This window comes from Hippoglossus stenolepis, chromosome 16, assembly GCF_022539355.2.
Source record: "Hippoglossus stenolepis isolate QCI-W04-F060 chromosome 16, HSTE1.2, whole genome shotgun sequence".
Lineage (NCBI taxonomy): Eukaryota > Metazoa > Chordata > Actinopteri > Pleuronectiformes > Pleuronectidae > Hippoglossus > Hippoglossus stenolepis.
Window position 1 is genome coordinate 4,703,323 of NC_061498.1, and position 22,090 is coordinate 4,725,412.

The 22,090-nt window shown below is 42.8% G+C and overlaps 1 protein-coding gene across 2 annotated transcripts in view; it reads right to left on the reverse strand.

The window, feature by feature from the left end:
• LOC118123258 (protein kinase C beta type) overlaps nucleotides 1-21,057 on the reverse strand; it is a 73,072-nt gene extending 52,015 nt beyond the window's left edge. For both annotated transcript variants that reach the window (XM_035180567.2, XM_035180566.2), the window contains exons 1-2: nucleotides 20,548-21,057; nucleotides 18,520-18,551 (exon numbers count right to left, since the gene is read on the reverse strand). In XM_035180567.2, coding sequence (XP_035036458.1) covers nucleotides 18,520-18,551; nucleotides 20,548-20,732 — 217 coding nt within the window. In that variant the 5' untranslated portion in view covers nucleotides 20,733-21,057. The remainder of the gene's footprint in view (nucleotides 1-18,519; nucleotides 18,552-20,547) is intronic.
• Between the last annotated feature and the right edge of the window lie 1,033 nt (nucleotides 21,058-22,090).

Consider the following 22,090-nt stretch of genomic DNA (forward strand, 5'->3'; position numbering starts at 1 on the left):
GTTATCGTGTTTTCTTTTTTGCCGCTTCATTTCTGAGAAAACCAATTTCTTTTAAGTCATTTATCAAGGAAAAAAATCGAACTCATGGTTCTTTTATGTAATGATTAGCTGGATTTTGGACAAAACAAGCAATTCAAAGACGTCATCTTAGACATTTTAATTTCTTCTGATATTTTATTGACCGACAAGTTTCTTTTATCACAATCTGCAGATCAAACAATGAGGAAAACCACCATATGTTGAAGTGTGATAACTGCACATGACGCCAAAGTGACAGTAAATACTGACCCACTGTCGGGCTCTGAAAATCATTTTAAGTTGGAACTGTGCCCACTGACCGAAACCTCGTCTCGGTTCAGTGCTCGGCCCGTTTATCACTTTATACTTTTCCTCCACAACATATCAGAGAGAAATACTGAACTTTAAACTCTACAAGTTAAATGAACGTTCTAACTATTTTGATGCAGAGGAGACCCTGTAATTTACAGCTGCCTAAATAATAAGTGTTTTAATAACTTAAGGAAAGTAAGGTCATATGACAGACTAGTTCCATAATAAGCATGTCGACACAGAATCCTCATATTGGATCATAAAATCAAACAATTACATGTTAGAACATCCAAAAACGTTAACATGGTATTTTCACTATTGGCGGCCTCATGCCCATATTTGAAGAAAAAGATATTCTATCATGTTCTGTTTAATTCTATTCTGCACTGTCAGAGGGGTTGTAACCAACACACACACAGACACACAAAAATCATGTGCACCTCAATGGTACTTCACTCCCACGCAATATCCTCTCTTTGGTCACACCACCCACTCACTGTGATGATATCACACACACACACACAAACACAAAGAGCACCCACGCATTCCAATGATATCACAGATTGAATTCAGAGTGAGGGATGGAGGTATAGGGAAAGAAATGTTGAGATCTGTGTGCACATATTGCTTCAAGGCAACTGCTCTTTTGGAGTACTGCTACAGCCAAATCCCCAATCACACACACACACACACACACACACACACACACACACACACACACACACACACACCGTCTTTAAAATAAAATTATATGGTCTCTGACGATATGACCCTCGGGCCAAAACAATCAAAACCTTTGCACAAAAATGTACCTCCACAGAAATGAAGTGTGTCCTCCCTTTCTCTCTTTAAGCAAAGCACCACCACAGTTCCCACTTCTCCCTTTATACCTCCGTACATGGCGGCGATTCAAAAAGACAGAAGACATTATCTCAAGCCAGATCAACTTGTCGAGATCAAAGAGGATTGAGGAAGACCTGCTGCTGAATACCTGAGTTTGATTGGCAGCTGGATTAAAAAGGAGCGGCCTTCAGGAGGAGGCAGCTCAGGTTCCTTTTCTAGTCGAGCAGAGAAACTTACATTTTACCAACGATTTTACACCGAAAGGTAAAAAAAAGATTGTTAAACTTTCCATGATGATTCTATACAGTACATAACAGTAGTGAGATCATAAATGATTTAACGATTTGACATGCTGTACAGCCCCAGTAGATGTTCAGCCTGAATCCTGGATCCTTTACAAATGTTGTTTGGTGCTTGCTGTTGACGTGGGTGGACAAATAAATTGCATATTTTACAGTTTACAGTGATGTGTTGAATGTATTCAGATCCTGCAAAAGTAACATGAAGAAGTATTTTCAGTAAAATTTCAAATGCAAAATACTCTTGGCCTGTTGGTGTTTAGTTACTCTAATATCATGATGTTGTGTTTCAGTGGCATTTGGGCGTTTGGGCAAATGTACAAATACTGTAATTGTAATGTATAACCCCCCCTTTTATGTACAAGATACATTTGCATGACTACTATTAACTTAACAAAAAACACAAATTAGACGATATATTGCAAGTTTGGGTCCTTTATTTAAAATCATACTTATGAAAGCAAAAGCAAATTAGTACTAAATATGATTTGAACTATATGGGCCTTGAAGAATCATTGAAATGACAGATGTGACCTGTCATTTCAAAAAGTGAATTTCAATTTAGTCACATGAATGTAGTGGACAAATTATATATTCCTCTGATATGCAGTGTCACTATTAGGTGGTAAAAAATAGAAACGCTTAAGTGAAGAGGAAGTGCCTCAAAATAAATAAACGGTACATTTAACATTCCACCACTGAGTAAGAAAATGGAGAGTTTCTGCTTCAGCAAAAAAAATAATGTTTTCATCGATCACCTCTGACATCCTGAGTGCGTTTGACCACCAGATCTTTTCAACAGAGATAATAAGTGATAATGAGCAGGGCCATATCTCAAACACTTATCTATACACAGCTTCCTGGCTGCCAAGCATGCCTCTTCCTTTCTCTCTCTTTCTCTCTTTCTTTCTTTCTTTCTTTCTCTCTCTGTTGAACATGGTGCCCTCTGCGTACTGATCTCAATCTGACTTTAGCACAGCTGGCACTCTGCCTATGTGCCTTCATTATTTATTGTGCACGGAGAACACATACACACAGTTTAATAGAGGCTGCCACACATACACTGGTTTTTCAACATCTGTCACATTTCTCCCTTTTCATGTCTCTTCTCGTCTTGGTCTCTTCCTTGTGTGCGTGCAGCATCTACCTGTGACACCGGCTGAGCATGTTACCAGTAACACTACTGGCACCAGTGCTACAGCTAATCAAGCATTAACATGTTTGCCTGTTTTCCCAAATGCAAATGTGCTCCATCAGCCTTTTTCCCCAGGAGAGGGCTTGTCCCTGCATGTCACTTCAGTTAATACTGTGAGATTAGTACTAAGTCGCTCAACTGACGGAAGTTTAAAATCGCAGCTACTGTGACAATCGTCGTATAATTTCTTGTGTTATGCAAAGATGTCTGGTTTTTCAATGTGAACATTTGCTGATTGTTTTCGAGAACCAGTGGAAGCTGGAAAATATCAATACAATATAACGGCCGAATTTAAAGGCCAAACGGTTGTGTTGGATATTGAATTTAAAAGATTTAAAAGTGTCATGTGGTATTACACAAATATCAAAAACCTGTGATTTATGTAATCAATGTCAGGTGCAGTGGAGTCATTATTCTTGTATTTGCATGTGGCTTCCATCTTAAAATTCACCACACTTCACTAGCACTAGATTCCACACACACACACACACACACACACACACACACACACACACACACACACACACACACACACACACACACACACACACACACACACACACACACACACACACACACACACACACACACACACACACACACACACACACACCTCTCTTTGAAGTGTCCCATGCTGCCTCGATCGCTCCCCCAACAGTCACATGACATCATTATGTAAGAACTGGCTGTCAATCAATACCCCCTACCATCAGGCTCTCTGTGCATCAACACAGTGAGAAGAGAGGGACTCAAACTACCAAACAATCACATTACACTTTAAATAGTTCTTATACTTGAAGGAAATGAAAATATTCAAAAAGCGATGAACTTCAAACGACTTCATCTTATTGTTTTACTAAATATTAGCTCGTGAACAAGGAGGATGGAGCAACGGTTTTCTGAAAATCTTTCATTCCATAATCCTTATTTCTCCCCCCCCTTTTTTTTTTTCTCTCCTCACTTCAGTACATTCTTTTTATGAGATGTTGGCAGAACACTGATGTTGTACACAGCCTTTTCCTCTAATGAGCTGCCAGTGTGTGTGTGTGTGTGTGCAGGCGAGACGCAGTGACATGCTCTACACTGATGTCCCAGATTCAGCGGCCAGGTTCAATGCTACAACACTTGTTAGTCATATTTATTTATCTACGGTTGTCACTGCACATCACCTATAGGTGTAGACACACACACACACACACACACACACACACACACACACACACACACACACACACACACACACACACACACACACACACACACACACACACACACACACACACACACACACACACACACACACACACACACACACACACACACACACACAGCAGGTTTCCACTAAAGGCCAGGTGGTAAAACAACAACCTACAAACGGCAAAAAAAACACAAAACTGTGAGCAAAACACTTCACTCATTAAAAACAATTACAGAAATATTTCAGAGCATGAAAATAAGCTGTGTAACCTACGATCTTTGCAAAATGGAACATGATGAACACAGTGAGCGTGATGCTGCACTTTAACTTACTTGGCTCAGAGGAACACTTCTGCATGGCATCATAAAATGGAAATTTCCATATCAGTTGGCTGCCAGTAAAAGTGCCGCAGAAGAAGCCAAGGCAACAAGGTGACGTAATGAAACAGCTCGACTCAAAACATCCAACAGTGAAAAACAATGTTTGGAAACATTGTGTAAACACGGCACTTGTATTTGTTGGGGCAAGTAGTTTGACTCGTGAACCAGCTGAGGGCGCTCACTCTCAGCTTGACCTATTGCATGCCCTCTTGACCCGTCGTTGATTTGACGTTGCTTTGCAAGAAAAATGGAGGACGCCACCATGCAAAGCTTTCCTGAGCGGACAATCACACAACACCAAAGTATCTCAGAAGCAGCGTGTGGAAGTAGTTTTCCTTCTACATCATGGATGGCTAAATAACAAATAATCAGATTTTCACATTTACTTCTAGACATACATACTGACTGTCAGATTGATTGATTGATTGACAGGTTCACAGACTTGACTATAGCAATTCTCCCTGACTGGGGCCTATAGCAGACCTGGCACAGTGTTTAAACAACATGGAGAGAGGCCTGGGCGAGCCAGACTACTGATGTTGCTTCTATTTCTTGCTCTTCCTACTGCCCGAGTGAAGAGGAGATATCCTGATGAGCGAGGTGGAAGACACAGAGAAGATGCTGATGAAATGGGAGGAACGCAAGAAGAAAAAGAGTAAGATGATAAAGGAGAAGAAGAAAGTCAATAATCTGAACAAAACACGGCATTCTCCTTGGGCACTTCCCCTTGCGTGTGCGTGTGTGTGAGTGTGTATACAAGGGCTTATATAAAGGGGCTGAACAGCCTACGCCAAAGTATAAATACCCACGATGCCACCAGTGAAGCAGGGAGAAGGGTCAGAGTGAGTCAGCACACCCATATCACTCCTCCTTCTCTCTCTCTCTCTCTCTCTCTCATTTCCATCAATCCATCCTTCTTTCAATTCTCCTCCTCTGTCTCTAAATCTATCGTTTACACTTTGCCTTTTCATGGAAAAAACAGAGGATTTCACTTGGCAGGCAAACTGTGACCTCCGCTTGGTGATGATTGTAAGACCAGGAAACACTGTCAACAGCCCAAAACAATAGATTACACTTTCACTTGTCATATGAAGATGCTGCCAAACAGTTTCAGACACGTTAATTTATCAGTGGACAGTGTGTTGTCCCTTCCAATGATCAGATCTTCCTTTCAAAAAAGAACAGAGTGACAAAAGCAATAAAATTCTGTCTTGGGGGGGGGGAGACAACAGTCTGGCTGGCTTCACTTTCAGTTTGATTTCAGTTTCAACTCTGTGCCAACACTGTGGAAAAAAGAAATCCTGGCACGAGATGATTTTACGTGGTCCAGCTAACACCTCCACCCTTTTTCCTCTCATTCACTCCATCTCTCTCATTCACTGCATACCTCTGACCGTCTTTCATTCACTCTGTCTTCTCCTCTCAATGTCTGTCCATCACATCGCTGCTGTCTCCCTGTTTTCTTCCTTCCCGAAACAAATCAATTTGAAGACGCGTCCTTTAGACCTCTTGACGTCTGGCTAGATGCAAAGGTTATAAATCATGATGTAACACATGAGAAGGATTTACATCCGACCTCCGCTCTACTGTTTGTCCTCTGGTAATCACCAACCACAATGTCAAGAGGTCTTAAGGTGGCATCTTCAACTTGAATTGTTTTGTCTGATCAACAAGGTGATGGACCCAAAAATAGTCAGCAGTCATTTGCTTTAAGAGCCAAAATGGCCCCTAACTCCAGGCCCTAATGCTAATCACACGATAAACAGTTGCATTACATTCTAGAAAGACAGTTCTGGGTTCTCTGCTCGCAAGTTAAAAAAATCGTATTTGAACTTGACCGATACCAGACCTGACCTCTCTGGAATTAAATCGACAGAAATCCTTTGAAGTGATGGAGCGCTTTAAATCGCCGGGTAGATTCAATTTACAGTGACTTATTTGAATATTTGCAATTGAATCTCTGTGTCCTCTCTTTTATTTCTCTGTGTGTGGGTACTTGTACTTATATACTTGTGAGGACCATTTGGAGCATAGTCCTCACAGAGTGACGCCATTTTTGGAAAGTGAGGACATTTTGGCCGGTCCTCACGTTTTCAAAAGCTTGTTCGAGGGTGAAGACTTAGGTTTAGGTTCGGGTTATTCATTTAGTTGAGGTGGTTATGGTTGAGGCGCTGGCAAATGCATTATGCCAATGAGTGTCCTCTCTAAGATTGTGTGTGTGTGTGTGTGTGTGTGTGTGTGTGTGTGTGTGTGTGTGTGTGTGTGTGTGTCTGAGGCAGAAGTACATCTACCTCCACAAGATGACCTGAGCAAGCAACTGCTGAACATGTACAGCCAACACAAACACAAACACACACACACACACACAGTCATTTCCTCTTTCTGTACCAACTCCCCCGCAAACACTACCTGCTGTTTTGGGCCAGACGGCATGAAACTAACTGTGGGTGTAAGTATACGTTGAAGAAATATGAAAATTGAGCGTCTGTATTGTGTACATGAGCGTTGGCTGTTTGCTAAACTGCTGAAGAGCGGAGTCATCGTGCTCAATATGCACTTTTATCTAATCTAGTGATTTACTCATGAATCCGGAGAGGTGGCGTGAAGAGGATGAGAGTGTGGGAGAACGAGGACAAAGGGGTGAGAGTGGAGAGCTGCAGATATTAACAAGAGAGCGGATGAGATGAACAGGTTTCAAATAATGAATTAAATACGAGTTGTAAAGTTGCAGGGATCTGTTGCATGATGAGAAATCAGTGTTAGTACAATACTACACGACGAATTTCTATAACAGTGATAAAGCAGTTTAGTCCCAAAGTCAACGATATTCTATTTATAAACTGAGAAATAAAAAGGAAACTAATGGGCAGTAAGTGTGTAAAGTGGAAGAGAGATGGAGAGGAGGAGGCGACAGATGGAAAAGCAAGAGGGGGAACGACAAATGGAGAAAGTCAAATAAAGAAAGTCAAAAAGATGGAGAGAGAGACAGAAAAAAAAGAGGTCTAAGATGACTGCACTCCTCTCGGCTTGTGTCCCTGTTGCTAGGTTACCATCTACGGAGGAATGGGTTAAAGGATCTCAGGAGCAACAGTGACATAGTTAGCTGGCACACACACACACACACACACACACACACACACACACACACACACACACACACACACACACACACACACACACACACACACACACACACACACACACACACACACACACACACACACACACACACAGAGAGAGAAATGGGGCAACAAAACCATGTTTTCAAAGCATTTTGATTTTGTCGTTGGAGTAGGAAGATGTGCACAAAGACAGACACTCACCCTGTAGATAAACATACCACCAGAGTCCGACAGTTTTTATTGATGTGAATTATAGGAGGTGCCCTTGTTTTAACCATTCATGGCTTAATGAAACATCTGCACATGTGCATAGAGGTGTGCTGTTCATTACTGTCATTGTGTGCATGACACTTATTATTAACCATAGTTGAATTGTTAGGTGAACTCTAGTGGCCGTAGTAATTATGGCGGGAGTGAAGGAAGAAGGTAGGTGACGTAGTGTAAAGAGGGACAATGTTAGGAGTAAGGTGGGCTTCTGAACGCTGTACTTTAAAGAGTACAGACCGAAGTACGTGGATACTGCCGAGTACCAATTTACATGAAATCAAACACTGCCCTAATTTCCATACTCTGAGTCAAATATTAAAATAACATAGAGAGTGGGGGGGATTAATGTTGACCCCAGTAAAGCCACATGTGTGGTTAAACTTTTCAACGGTCAACCCAGATAATGCCCGCTTAAATACTTGTATTACGAAATGCAAACATATCCAGTGCAACATGAGGAAACACAGAAGCCACAGCGAACATTTGCATGTCAGCAGTCGATACCAAAGAAATGACACCATTAATTGGAGCACTGACAGCTTCAACAACTTCAGTAATGAGCTTGTTGAGTTACGTTTTTGTCTGACAGAGCCCTCTTGGCAAACAGTAGCGGTGATTTAATAAACTTGTCTGAATCCCAAATTCCTTGAAGCGTGATTGAACACAACAACATCACAGAAAGTGTTAAACTATAAGCTGTGGTTCAACCACAGGAACTGTCCTCTGGAACTAGGAACCAGTATAGTTAGGATGATCCAGTATCGTTATTCAGCCACCATTTAAAAAAAATAAGAGAGTACAGTTGTTTCTTTGCAACCGAAAAGCTATTTTGAGTAAAAAAAGATTTCTGGTCAAACAGTTTCTGATATTTTACTCATCCAGTTGCAGCGGTTTTCAAAGAACTCTTTCAAACCCACAGCAGCAGCAGCATCTCTGCCCCAGCAGTTAGTAATCCAGGTGAGCCATCCCACCTACACACCATGATTCACATTTTTCGACATTTAGTTCATCTCATCGTCAATTTGCCCTGACAGCATCAGTTCAAACTGTAGATCCCCTTCATTACAAACAACAAATACAGAGCAGGGCAGAGGTCCAGTGGCAGCGAACATGGAGGAGACGAGTGCTGTGAAAGTGAAAGTGAATAATTAAAGGATGTTAGCGTGTGGAGAGCACTTCTGCCTTTGTTGCGAAAAAAAAAGTTAGAAACACAACCTCTGACATTACTGAGACTGATTTACACAAACCCAGTGCCCTCTACTGCAGAGCTGATCTGCATTTAGATGATAAAATGCAAAATAATGCTCAATAATGCAAAGTAGCAGTATCACAATAAGGATCCTAAGATAAACGCACATTTCGATGGTGCAGCATTTGTCTAATAACTCATCTGTACTAAGCAAAGTGGCAATTTCTTAACAGACGTTTGAAAAAAAGAAAGTTGTATTTAACCATGAACTTCACTTTCAGTTGACTTATCTTAATCTTGGCTATATTAAAAGTGATAACCCCTTATTTTGCTCATGTTAGTATGTTCACTAAAAACTAAGATGTGTTGAAAAGCTTTATACCAACAACTGCGACCACTGGCCACCATCTAGTTCCATTAAATATTTAGACATGCAACTCACACTGCAGCGAATTATATATAGTGTACATATCAAGTATTAGCTCCTAGTAGAAGTCCTTGTTTTAATTAAACAGATTATTTTATCAGACCATTATGTATAATCACAGTAACTTTATTGAGTTATTGATACAACTCTCTGATTAAACACCAAATAAAGAAAAACCTGAATATTACTGGGTAAACTTTTACATCCTCCTGCTAACGAGCATTAATGATGTTTCCATTACCTGCCAGAGCAGCTGGTAGAGGTCACCAGTCTGCAGCCACAGGCTCATTGAACCACATCCGCTCTGCGCTGCAGGAAAGCAGCTATTGACACCGTTAAGTGTAGCCAATGACACTTGCTGGCACTGACACACATTCACAATGAGTTACCACCAATTAACATGTTACAACCGGTGGTGTGCGATCATGCCAATAGCCGAAATGATTGATAAAACTACAACTACTACTACTATTATGACTATTACTACTACTAAAACTAATACGAATACTTTTAGTAATTCATAATCTAATATATTAATGGGTAAATGAGAGGGCCGGTGCGGTGGTTAGTACTCTCACCTCCTAGGAAGAAGGTTTTTGGTTTAAATCTTGGTTCAGTCGGGGCCTTTTAGTGTAATGTTCTCCTTGTATTTACATAGTTTCTCTTCCAGGTTTCCTACCATGTGATAAATAAATCAGATAAATTTAGCGTATTTGTGAAAGTGAGAGTGAAGGGTTGGTTTGTTTCTGTATACAGACTCTGCAATACACTGGTGACTTGTATGCAGAGAGTGCACAGGGTGTGAGCCACCTTTTACCAGGGATTGGCTCCAGCAACTCCCTGCATCCCTTACAGAATAAGTGGATGGATCTTTTTTGTGAATCTGAGTTACCGGTATCTGGTGCCCAGGCATTTTATCTGTGTGTGTGTGTGTGTGTGGGCTGCGATGTCAAACGAGCTTGACCCACATTGGCTGTTTGATCCGTCCCGATACGTCTCCAAAGTGTCACCGTGGCAACGGGTGTACTGTTGGCGAAAATGGCAGCGGCAAGGACAACCAAGCCCTGAAGGAGATAGTCTGTCAGTGGCTGAAAGTGAGTACGAGCACGCGGACAAACAAACGACACCATCAGTGATCAGAGTCTTCAGATGTGTGAAAGTAGATCAGAGCGAAAGGAGCTGCTGGTCCTCACTGACAAGTAAAATTAGACCATCACACACACACACACTGAGCGACAAATACACACACACATCAGCTAGCCCACCACTGATGTGCTGATAAACAGAGGTAGCGAGAAAGTGTATTTTAAAGTGTTTTAACATTGGTTGTTCTATATTCTCTAATGAGGTAAAGACCAAAATTAGACACACTTGTAAACATGTTACCACACTCACACACACACACACTACACACACTGACACACACACACACACACACACACACACACACACACACACACACACACACACACACACACACACACACACACACACACACACACACACACACACACACACACACACACACACACACACACACACACACACACACACACCACATTAAAGTGAGAAGAGGAAGCAGTTGGGGGAGGAAACACACACTGGGTGTTACTGTACAGCAACTGTCAGAGAAACCTACGACTGGAACCAAAGTCATACCAGAGTCTCAGTTTACAGGCTTGTTTACTTAAAATGAAGATCAGATAAAACCTGAAGAACAACCTGTCGAGTCTCGCATCATTATTCCTTCGAATTTCCACATTACTTCGGTGGCCGACTTCCCTGGTGTAATTTGATCAGCTTGTTTCGTTTCTTTTGTATTCTTCGGTTTGTTTCATCATCACTTGCAGATATTTTAACTCTGGTTGCGCTAATTAAACTCTACGTAACTCTGATGAATTCAATTTGGCATCACTGACTCTTACAGGTAAGGATGTGAGCCTTCAAGAATCAGCTCATGCTCAAAACTGGAGATTCTAAGCAGGAGAAGGAAATTGAAAACCCATTTCAAAGAAACACTTGCAACGTCTCCTTCTCTAGTAATAATCAGAACGAGCCGCCCCACTTTAAACATGGGATTCCCATTATGCTGTTGTGTGCCATGAGCACAAGTTTGTTGTGTCTGAAAAACAAGGGGAAAATCAATGCACTATAATGCTGCAATATTTTTGGCTCCATCAATAAGCCAAATGAGGATGTTGTTTTATGCACAACAGTAGCCGGCATCAAAGACTTCACAATGCTGTTACATAACATGAAGTGTTGAAAATGCTGAAAATAAAGTTGTTTTCAGCAAAGTCACTTGCATTACTGACAGAAATTGTGGGACGGACTTAGAGAACTCACACAAAGCATAAAGGAATTTCTGCTACAGTGCAGATGATACACAAAGACAATGCTGAAACTGGGCCCCTTATGTGACCCAGATCCGATTGCTTAATGACAGTGTGAACAGCACAAATCACATGGAAAATCAGATCTTTTTCAAATCAGGTTTGCGTCACTTTCATATTTGGTTCTAAATCAGATACAGACCAGTTTTGTTCTCTTTTGGAGAGGTGCTGACAGATGTGAAGGTGGCCCCTTCACATCCTGAAAGATTTACATGAAATCTGTTTCATTGAAGCCATTAACGTCACAATCATGGTTCCGACTCCGAATCCACACACACACGCACACACACACACCTGTGCAGAAGTAGCAGCTCCACAAAAATAATTACACTTTGATCTTCCTTTTCTTCCATTTATCTTGCCCATCTCATTCTCTACCCGGACACCACACCACTCCGGATTTACTGGACACTATAAAAATCCGGCCTATGTGTTCCTGTGATTAACTACAGACCCTAAAGAGGCAGATGCGAAAAGCTCAGCCCGGATTTTCACCTGCGGAAAAATGCTTCCAGAAATATTGAGAAATTGAGAAAGCAGAAAGTGCTTTTCTGACTTTATAATTTAAAAGCATATCCAAGTTGTTTTGTCATAAATTTGAAATTTTAATGTTGTCGTCTACGTTGTCGTAGAAGTCTAACCCCACAGTTCCACATCTTTATTCTCCGATCATTGCCGTCTGATATCTCAATGCAGACATGTCGCATTATAATCCTTGCTTTTTTTTCTGATGCTTTCCAATGTTCTTCACACCTACACACTCTCCCTCCACTTGCATTCCCCACTCCAATCCCCCATCCATCTATCCATCCATCCCATTTGGTGCTACTCTCAGTGGAACACTTAGGCTATTTATAAAAGCATCAAAGCCCACAGTTTCCACCACAGAGACACTGGAGAGAAAGAGGGGCAGATTGAGCGAGAGATAGAGGGAGAGGTAGGAAGCTGAAGGAAACGCTGAAGGAGAGACAGGGAACAAGGAGGAGGGAGAGAAACAGACGGAGAAACGCAGAGGAGAGAGAGAGAGAGAGAATTCGGAAGGGAGAGAGGAGGGCATAGCGGGAAGAGAAAGCTGGAGAGGACAGAAAGAGAAAAACAGAAAAGAGAGAGAGAGCGTGGGATAGACAGGGAGAGACTGGCAGGTCAAAAGAAATTGGGAAAACAAACAGAACACAGAGCAGGTAGAAAAATAAAAGACTGGATGACAGAGACAGATATGTTTGTGTCCATGATTCTTTGCTCCAGGATCTCAATGATACACCTCAACACTGAGTGCGCTTTTATTTGAGTAATTTGTGTGTGTGTGTGTGTGTGTGTGTGTGTGTGTGTGTGTGTGTGCGCGTGTGCGCGCATGAATAAGTGTGCTTGTGTGTGTAGGAGGCGGGTTTTTGGATCCGGAGACCTCTCGCCCACACAGGTTGCTGTTGCAGAGGCACCTGAGCTGCGTTCGGCACTGCCAACAGACTCCCGTGTTTGCAAATATTCACTAACTCATTTAGACCTGAATACGCTCCTGAAAAGGCGGAAAACGTATCGTATGAAATCCAGAGGAATGCAGGCACCGTGCCCAAGTGCATGCTTGACGGCTGCAGGTGAAAGAGAGAGATGACGCCCGATTGATGCCAAACACAAAAGATGCCATCAGTCAAAGAGAGGATTGAATGGCACTTTAAAAAAAATATATATATAAATACAATTTTCTATCGGAAAAGGTGCCAATAGCTGCAGCAAGCAACTCATCTATGGCTCGTTTTAAGTGCTATCAACAGTGCGTGCCTACATCCATTTCATCTCTCTGGCTCTTCTTCTTCCTCCCTGTCCATTATCTCCTCTGCCCATGCAGGAAAAATCTCCCTCACCACCTCTCAGCTGGAGTGTCAGTCCTCTGCATACCTTTCTTACTCATTTTCAACCATCTGCCTGCTGGATTTTTTATTTTTTCTTATTAGATTATAGAGGATGCCTTTAGAGCAGAGCACTCGATTTGCATACAATCCTCTGGATTCCAGAACTTCATTAAAATGGTTTGAATTTTACACAACATAAGCGGTTTGGTTTCGATGGCATCATCTGCAAAAGCATAACATGTTGCATTGTGCACAAGACATCGCATACGCTATAAAAGGATTTTATTTATGAGGCTAAACAGAGAATGGTAGATAGAATAAATTATGGAGAATTGTAGCATGCCTCTATTTCTGCCCTATATCCTTCCTCAATGTTCATCATTTATATCCTAGTATCTCTTCTCCATTTTCTCTACTGTACAGTATGTTCTCTACATGCTCACATTAAATTATTAGCATTAAAAGAGACTGCGGGGAACACTGCACTGTTTTTCTTATTGCCCCCGAAGACATGTAACACGTCCTTCATCCCTCTGTTCATCCCTGTTCTGGCTGTGAGCTATTTTCATAGGAATTTTTTAGGGAAATCACATGTAATCTTCGTCTCCTTCCTACGTCCTTCCTACTCACCTTCCCCTCTTTTCCTCTCCTCCCATCTCCTCCATGAATACCACCCCCTCTTTTCTACCTTCCTCTGCCTCCTCCACCCTTATCTCGCCATCCATCTTTTCCATCTCTTCTCAGTCTCCCGCTGCTATTTATGAATTTTCTTACACTCCCTGTCACCCAGTGCCACCCACCCTCCTCCTCCTCCTCCTCCCCGAACCCTTTTCAAGCTCGCTAAAGGGATAATTTGTCCATTAAGTCTGGGAGCAGACAGTGGAGGACACAGAATAGCCTGTTACACGCTGAAACCCAACTCATTATTAACAAACTCATTTAGGAACGCGTGCGCACGCACACGCACGCACACACACACACACACGAAACCAATCACGTGGAAGCTGCAGAGCACACATAGTTCTGCACAAGCAGCCATTAAGGAAATAAGCACTCACTGGGTCATTAAATGGAACACAGATCACGTGTTTGCTTAACTCCCGACATCAAGAAACAGGAAATATGTTCAAAACGCACTCTCACACACACACCCACACACACACACACACACACACACACACACACACACACACACACTCTTCTTAGAAACACCACATTACATCATTCAGGCTGCTGCAAACTCTCTCTAAGGTTTGGGAACCTGAACAGCAGGATCCCACAGAGGCGTTGCAGGTTATTGTTTATAGCAACGACACCGCGGTGGCAATGAGCCGCTCAGACCAGCCCAAAATGTATATTACACAACATGCAAAACACAACCAACCTCGAGGCTGGAACAAGCCACCATTCAAACAGCCGGGTGTGTCCTTACTTTCTTTTTAGTCACTTGCAGTATGCTATAATTTTCGGATCAAAGACAACAATGATGGTGTCAAGGTGGATGGGCAGGTACATATTAGTGAGGGACGGCAATTTTCATACTTTTTCTAACACGTAAAAACAACAACTTTTTTTTTATCCAACAAACCTATAATCTATAAGCGGTTATTGAATCTACTTGAATCTAAGAGGACTTTTGGGCCTTGGCAGAGGAATACGCTCATGAAATGTGAGCAAAGCCAGTAGCGAAAAGTTCTAGACTGCAATAGCTCATATAAAAAAAAAAAAAGCAAAGACAATTGACAACTGATTATCTGATTTAATTACCAGAACTTAATCTAACTTCCCTTTGGCACTCATGACGAGGCAGAATGAAAACCAACAGGGAACAAATGTCAGTGTCAAATGCAGCAAATGAATCTCGGCTTCGTTGAAACCTATCTACAGCCACTGAGACGCGCAGCAGCAATAAGCCGGCGGTTATATTAATTACAGCTGTGGTTTAACAAGATGCCAAAGACAATCAACCTATTCTGGATCAGCGACGGTTAAAGCCAACTACAGACTGAGGTCGAAGGTCAGAGCTGCAGAACTCGAGGAGCAGTGAGAGGAAGAAGAAGGAGAAAATAATCCCACCGCAGTGTGATCGTGAAACAAGACGAGGGGGACACGACCTGATTCAGGTAATGAGAATACAATCAATCCACAAGACACCGTGTAAGACATTGATTAGTAGAGTCAGGTCTCAGAGTGCGACATCATGAATAATAATGAGCAAACAGCAGAGTAAACCTTCCTGCAGACACGAACGCTCTGCATTTAGTTGTGAGACGACTGTGACACACGACTATCACACCCAAACTGTGTGTGTGTGTGTGTGTGTGTGTGTGTGTGTGTGTGTGTGTGTGTGTGTGTGTGTGTGTGTGTGTGTGTGTGTGTGTGTGTCAGAGAGACCTTGCCGAGGAATTCCCTTTCTCCCTGAGCTCTAGGGAAGTGACACCCTGCTCCCGATTTGACAAATGCGCCAAAGAGCCTCTCAGGACACGCAAACACACACCTGATGAACAAGGGTGAGTGTAATTGTTGCTAAGTGCCACTTATTCACACATGTACAAACTCAAATACACGTATTAGGCATTCAAGTTATTTTTGAGCATCAGCAGCAAGAGAGAGAGATCTGAAATCTTTGCGGTAAATCGCTTTTAGTCCTCAGTGCTCTGCCCTGTTATCAGAGTGTACAAGTGCCCACACACACACACACACTTGCAACACACACACACACACACACACACACACACACACACACACACACACACACACACACACACACACACACACACACACACACACACACACACACACACACACACACACACACACACACACACACACACACACACAACACACCCCTTCCTCTCCACAGGCGTGGGCGCCCCTATGGTGCAGCGGATGCATCTGTTAAAGGACACTATTGACATATTACATATCCACATCAGCTAATTACCAGCTAACCCACTGCTGTATTGAACAGCTCCTCTTTCCGTCCATCGGCATATAGACAATTGCATCTGAATGTTTCACTGTTGCTAGGAGACGTGAAAATCCTTGGACACATCGAGTCGGCTGTTCATAAAATTGAAAAAAAAAAAAAAAAGAACACCACTGACTTCATGCAAATTGAAAACAGCAGAAAAACTCAGAGCAGCTCCACATTATTGTCGGCAACATATGTTTATTATCTGATAGTTTATGTTTGCAGTAGCTGTTTCTCAGTATCTGTCTCTACTGTAGGATGAAGCTCAAAATACAGCATAAGGATGGAATCTTTACCTCCCCTGATTTAACATTATTTGAGATTATCTCACAGCCACATAGTCTTTAATATATTTACATAATGCTATGGAGTTACATCATACATTTTGAGTTTGAACAGGACATAAGTTTCAGCATACGATGCAAGACAATGCAAATGTCTCCGCGATTAGACCACCGAAAACCACTGAACTGATCAATTATGACATTTATCCTCCATTTCACCTCCAGCGTATTGAGCTTCATGACAGAACATTACTTGTTGTGTATACACAACAGGCCCTTTTCGCAGCACATATTTTGAAGTGCCATTTGGCTGAATTCCAGTTAGCTGCCTCACTTTCGGAGTCCTTACCCTGCGTCACCCTGTAACGATTCACTGGGACCTGCACTGCACTCAACTATAGACATCTTTTCCGGTGGGGCTGTATGTGAAACCGCAAATGTGGTATGAGCCCATGTGAGGATACAGCACGAAAATTCACAGCGAGCGAAAGGCGGTGTTGATGACAGACGAGAAATAAGAAGAGAAAAGACGAGCCGTATACGTAGAAAACTCAGAAACATGTCAACTTGGAAAGACGATGACATTGGAGAGTTTTCAATAAGGGCAGACTCTTCCATTTACACATCATGTCCTGCCTCTTATATGCTCTGGCCAGATGCCACCCCTCATCTGAATGTTATGGACTTTTTCCTGTGGTTGTGCACATGTCTGACTTCATATTTGACAGACAAACTCCTGACAATGTCCAGAATCCAGAGTTTATATTTAAAAATGGCTTAACAGACTCCTGTTGTTAATATTAATGGAAACTGTCTTTTACCTTTGACAACACGAAATATCTAAAAAAAAAAAAAAGGTCTGAACATTATAAACCATTTACAAAATATATAAATGTTTGATGCTGAAGCTGAAAGTGTTTAATGCTCAGTCAATGAATCGACTGTGTAGGCAAAACAAATGGGATATTTATTTCCCGAGGCCCGGTCACCTTCCTACGATCTAAAACTAAACCAACACCCACAGAAAGCTTTATTTTTTGAGTCAAGCTCCAAAGTCCTGCCTCCACTTCCAGACTTGACTGCGTTGACCTGTAACGTTTCCCACTGATCTTTAAAGAAAGCTGAGCCATACAGTTGTATTGGTTTCACTCTATTTGTAGGAAACACTAAATTCACAGCTTCAACGCCTTCATCTCGAACAAAGATACAGAATAATTTATAGCCTTTTAATGATAGACCTGTCAAAGATATGACGGCCCAATCTTTATTACCTGTCTGAAGTAAGGGTGAACATGTTGTGGTTATTTGTTCCAATCAAATCCTGAAATCTAAACTGTCTAATATAGAGTTTAAAGCATATCGCAGGTCCTGTGTTATTGAGAAATATGTTTATTAATTGGGGACGTTTGAATCAGAGACAAAGGCTCAGAACCTCAGCGTTCACTTGAGCACTCTGAAGAAAAGTAAGACGCGAGATGAAAGGAAGAAGATGAAAGCGAGATTGATAAGGTGAGTTAAAAAAGAAAAGACGAAAGTAAAGTGACAAAAGGTGAAGAAGAGAGTAGATAAAAAAAATCTAGAAAGCGAGCGACGAGGTATAACATTGATCTTGGAATCTGAACCTGAAAACCAAAGAAATGGGAAATGACAGCTCTCGTAATTAAGAGTGTGGAAAAACAAAAACAGAGAACAGTGAAAGAAAGTAGGCAATGGAGCATAAGTGTGTGTGACTGTGTGTATATTTGTGTGTGTGTGTGTCTTATCCACGTACCCTGACACTGGAATCCCTGCTTGCCAAACCCCCTGTGGAGAGAACATAAACACAAAACATGTTGAATATTGTAAAGGCACAGACGTGTGTACAGTACACACACACACACACACACACACACACACACACAAACAAACACACGGAGGCAAATGTCAAACACTGTCTGCCATTTTTGTGCAGCTCTACAGATTTCCATCTAGAGAGCACAAATTAAACACACACACACAGATACACAATCAGTGTGGACATTTAATTATGTATGAAGAGTATAGTGTGTGTAGTGAGGGCCAATTAGATGCACACACACTGGCAATCACACACTCTCAAGACTGTTGTGTTTGGCAGGGCCGCGGCTATACCCCAAGGCAAGAAGGTCGACCACACCTATTCAAAGATATGCTGGGATGCCTGAAGGGGCACGCACATGCACGCACACACATTCATACACATTCAGAAACACACTCAGCCCTCCTCATGCTCATAGTGTGGCTTCAAATAGATAATCTCACGGGGTGTGAAATCACTCAGCGCTCTCATTGTTCTTTTTCATTAGTCTTATTGACCTAGATGGAAAGATAGAAAGATAGACAGATAGACAGACAGATAGATAGAAAGATAGAAAGATAGAAAGATGGATAGATAGATAGACGGATAGATGGATAGAAAGATAGAAAGATGGATAGATAGATAGACGGATAGATGGATAGACAGACAGATAGACAGATAGATAGATAGATAGAAATATAGATAGATGGATAGACAGACAGACGGACAGACAATCGCATTAGATTCCCCTGAACACACGTACACAACCTTCTAGGTCAAACCATTTAGCCATTCACAAATTAAAAAGCCGTCACAGGACTTAAACGATGGTTGTATTGGGAGTAGCGCAAAGCACCGATAATAATAAACGGGACAAATTAGGCCAACCTGGAGCCGGAAACTCATTTTATAACCCGACCACTGGGCCGTATCACTGTCTTGTAAACCCCCCCCGGTGGGCTGCAGGAAGACATGTCTGTACAGGTGATTGAGAGGACAAAATGCAGAGGAAAAGAAGGAGGGGACCAGGCGGGAGGAGGTGAAGTTGTGGGAGCAGCTGTGTCAGTGTTTGACCCGTGACAAACATGTTCATTATTCCCTCTGACTGCAGCTGATGTTTGAGAGAACTGTGCAATCCGTGTTGTTCCTGCTAGAAACTTCAGGATGTATAATACCATCAAACACTGAAGGCGAGAGCCATTCTGTCATCTCTATCTCAGGGTGGGCTGCACGGTGACTTGTCTGTACGTGTGATTAAGAAGTTTGGTGAGCAGCCACTTTGATATTATCGCACACTAGTCTGCCGCTGCTGGTTTTTGCTGGAGCTGCCCACATATCTCCCCGTGATCTGCTCTACCTGACACACACAGCATCGACAACAAGAAGAAGAAGGAGGCTGCAGCTGATGTTTGACAGAACTGTGCAATCAGTGGCAGTCCTCCCACTTCTACCTGTTCCCTGATAGAACTTAATGACATATACCTGGGTTGGGCTGCACAGTGGCATGTATGTACAGGTGATTGAGAGGAGATCATGTGGAGGAGGGGTTGGGGGGGGGACAAGCAGAGGGAGGAAAAAGTTGTGTGAGCTGTTGTGTCAGTGTTTGACCCGTTTACATCAGAATTCTGCTGCTCGGTTATTTCTGCTGGATGCAGCTTTGCAGAAGGTTTTGTTTTTTTTCCCTCAGCCGTTATCAAACCTCAGTCTGCCCACACATCTCCCTGCAGGTCTCTACCTGACACATTGATTGTTTTGAGGAGAAAATCAGTGCAGCCCTCCCACTTCTCCCTCATCCCTGCTACAACTTAATGATCCTATCAACACATGCAGAAGTCTACAGCCATTTTGTCAGGGTATCTTCTCCTTTCCCCTCACACACTTATTTATGCATCTACATCCAACATGTGACTGCCTCTCTGTGGCCTGTGGAGTGACGCGCATCAGTGTAGACATGACAGCGGGTGACCCGAGTGCGTCCCTCACCAGATGAAGTCCGTGCAGTGGCTGCAGAACGTGGGCTGCTTGAAGAAGCGCGCGATGAATTTGTGGTCCTTCACCTCGTGCACGTTCTTCTGGCGGAGGGCTCCCTGGCGCGCGAAGCCCCGCGGCTGCTGGGGTCCGTCCTCCCCGTCGCTGTTGGCCGCCGCCGCCGCCGCCGAGTCCGCCATCCTCCCGCTGACACCTGCCGGGCACCGGGCTGTGGTTCCTCTTCACTTTCAGCGAGCGACCGAGCGACCGACAGCAGGTGTCCGAGCCCGAGCCTTCGCGTGTCGTTGCTGTTGCTGCTCGCGCTGCTGCTCGTGCTGCTGTGGCTCGAGTGGAGCAGCTCAGAGTTCCGTGGGGTTTCTGCTTGTTTAGTTTCTCGGTGACTTCTCGTCGTGTTGCTCTTCCGCCGAGTGCACGAGCTGCTGCTGCTGCCGCTGCACTGCTCTCTCTCTCTCTCTCTCTCTCTCTCTCTCTCTCTGTGTGTGTGTCTCTCTCTTTGCCGCTTCCTCCTTTTCGCCACAGCGAGAGAGAGGGTGGGGGTGTGTCTGAGGAGAGAGAGATTGGTTTCTGAGTAAGAGAGAGAGAGAGAGAGAGAGAGAGAGAGAGAATCAAAGAGAGAGAGAGAGAGGGTAAAAGTGAAAGAGTCAGAGAGAGAGAGAGAGAGAGAGAGAGAGAGAATCAAAGTGAGAGAGAGAGGGTCAAAGTGAGAGAGAGAGGGTCAAAGTGAGAGAGAGAGAGAGAGAGAGAGAGAGAGAGAGAGAGAATCAAATGAGAGAGAGAGAGAGGGTCAAAGTGAAAGAGTCAGAGTGAGAGAGAGAGAGAGAGAGATAATCAGAGTGAGAGAGAGTCAAAGTGAGAAAGTCAGAGAGAGAGAGAGAGAGAGAATCAAAGTGAGAGAGATCAAAGTGAAAGAGCAGAGTGAGAGAGAGTGAGAGAGATAATCAGAGTGAGAGAGAGTCAAAGTGAGAAAGTCAGAGAGAGAGAGAGAGTCAGGAGGGAGTCAGAGTCAGAGAGAAAGAGTTAATTTGATTCTTTGATTGTCTTTAATATAGAATTTGTGCTTTGCCAACACATCACACGTCATAATGCCAATAAGCGCATTGAATTAAGAGAGAGAGAGAGAGAGAGAGAGAGAAAGAGAGAGAGCAAGAGAGAAAGAGAGAGAGCGAGAGAGCGAGAGAGAAAGAGAAAGCGAGAGAGAGATTTTCCTTGACTTTTAAGTTATTTTCAGTCTGAACTGTAAAAGCTCTGATAATAAAGTGCAGTTTAATGAGTTGATCAAATGTGACTCCCATGCGACATCGATACAGTCACAGAGCTGATGGCTGCTTTGGCCTGTCGAATATTTTAGGAGGATTGTTGCAGGAATTTTTTTTTTTAATAACCTTTCCTAAAGAAATATCAACGTTGGGGGAAAGAAAGAAAACAAAAACACAGACGCTCATCACTTACAGTCTGAGAGCAAACTGAGTTACTGAGCTCTGACTCATCTTAAGATTCTTGCTCTCAAAGGGATTTTGGAGAATCACCATCTGCAATT